Genomic DNA, 1,985 nt, shown 5'->3' on the forward strand with positions numbered 1-1,985 from the left:
CCTCGAGTGCAGCGCCCCTATGCGTTGCATGCGCTGCATACCCAGTTTTTGCGCCACTGGGTATCTGCGCAACACTAGTTATACCCCACCCAGGGACGCCAATAATTATAGGTTTTTAGGATTGTTCAATATCTTAATAAAATATGTATGGGCAATATTAGGATTAGGAAGGCTCCTCATAATTATAATTTAATATTTATTCAATTCAGTTTATTTCTATAGCTCCAATTCACATCATATCATCTCAAGGCACTTTACAGAGTCGATTCAAACAGATCATCCAGTCAGATTGATTCAAATTTTTATATTTAAGGAAAACCAGCTGATTGCATCGACTCATTGACTCTTCAGCAATTCCATTTGAACATGAAGAAACCTCCAGCAGAACCAGGCTCAGTGTGAGCGGCCATCTGCAGAGGCCGACTGGGGTTCGAGGAGACAGAATCAGACATAGACAAAGAAGCATAGATACAAAAGAAAATTGTCAACCAGCTCCACAGGACAACATAATGTCTAACATAATGTTAGAGATTGAACTAACAGATTCTGCAGAGTGGGAGAATAGAGATAGAATGAAGCAGAATGATTAAAAAGGGGTCCCTATGTCCTCCAGCAGTCTAAGCCTATAGCAGCAGAACTATAGAGATAGATCAGGATAACCTGAGCTACTCTAACTAGAAGCTTTACCAAAAAGGAAAGTTTTAAGCCTAGCCTTAAAAGTAGACAGGGTGTCTGCCTCTTGGTCTCTTTGTTGTTTTCTATTTTAAACGTATTATTTGAAGTTCAAGCAATCCTTTGTTAAAACTGCTTATTTTATTTTATTTTAATTACCTTTTTATTCTATGTTAACAAACCCTAAAGTTAATTTTCATATTTTTGTTGTAAATCATATTTCTTTATGGTGCTTAATTTTCTTTATTGCATGAAAGCTTCTTTATTGTGAAAGTTGAGATGGAGTTATAAAACGCAGAGGATCCACTGTTAGCATTTCCAGGATGGTTACCTAACGTGTTCAAAGCGAGAACAAAGCGTGGAGAGCTCTGTAATGCTTTAGCACTGCTGTGTTTTCTATGTGTAGGTGGTCTTGCCCACCTCTGATTATTAATAGTGTTGAGCTGAACCAAAACTCATTTGCAGACACATGGACTGAGCTTTGACTCGTTTCAAATAATGTCACAGTAGTTTAATAACTGTGTGATTTCTGTGGATATTTCAGATTTAAATAAAAGTTCAGGTTGATGTGCAAGAATGATTTTCTCCCCATCTCTCTCTGGGATGTCCCATGTTCTCCTCCTCAGCAGCGAGCCCCAGGTGTGGCCGGTGGGCATGGTTCTGAAGGGTAGCTCAGAGGCGCTGTGTCCCCCCCCATCTCTGGAGCTGCGCCCATCCTGCAACAAGAGCCAGCCCTCTCCTCCTCTGGGCTCCGGCTCACAGCCACATGACGGAGTCATCACTGAGGACAAGGAGCCAGTCAAGTATGGCGAGCTCATCGTCTTGGGGTGAGATCAAGTTTTGTATCTGCTAAGTTGTTTGACTGATATAATAAACTTATTAGTTTAATCTAGTTTTACTTTGTGAGAAACAGAAAAAGAGTTTCAGAAAAAAAACAGACCAACCTCCTCGCTGCGCCCGCTTAAATCCTGAAGCCCGATTGGCATAATAACAGGTCAGACTCTTTCTATTAGACTTTCTTCCTTAAATCCTGATAGGAAGACCTTTATAATCTTTATCACCATTTATGATGTTTATAACTAGTTATAATGTTTATAACCAGTCACTGAAATATAGATATATATATACAGATGTGATTGAAAGATTACAAACACTTACATTAAGGACAGAAAAAGAATCATCTGTTAGTAAAAAATAAATTGAAATTGACAAAAGCAATAAATTAGAAAATATAGAAAAATATCAAGAAAATGAATCAATATATATATATATATATAGATATAGATATATAGATATAGATATATACTACTGTT

General features: G+C 37.8%; 1 protein-coding gene across 3 annotated transcripts in view; it reads left to right on the top strand.

Annotated features, from left to right (window-relative positions):
- The window catches only part of LOC107098130 (E3 ubiquitin-protein ligase pellino homolog 1-like), an 18,138-nt gene that overhangs the window by 4,063 nt on the left and 12,090 nt on the right, over positions 1 to 1,985 (top strand). For 2 of the 3 annotated variants that reach the window (XM_015395612.1, XM_015395614.1), the window contains exon 2: positions 1,299 to 1,499. In XM_015395612.1, coding sequence (XP_015251098.1) covers positions 1,299 to 1,499 — 201 coding nt within the window. The remainder of the gene's footprint in view (positions 1 to 1,298; positions 1,500 to 1,985) is intronic. The other variant, XM_015395613.1, reaches the window with a different exon arrangement.

Source organism: Cyprinodon variegatus, unplaced genomic scaffold (genome assembly GCF_000732505.1).
Source record: "Cyprinodon variegatus isolate N-32 unplaced genomic scaffold, C_variegatus-1.0 Scaffold750, whole genome shotgun sequence".
Classification (NCBI taxonomy): Eukaryota; Metazoa; Chordata; class Actinopteri; order Cyprinodontiformes; family Cyprinodontidae; genus Cyprinodon; species Cyprinodon variegatus.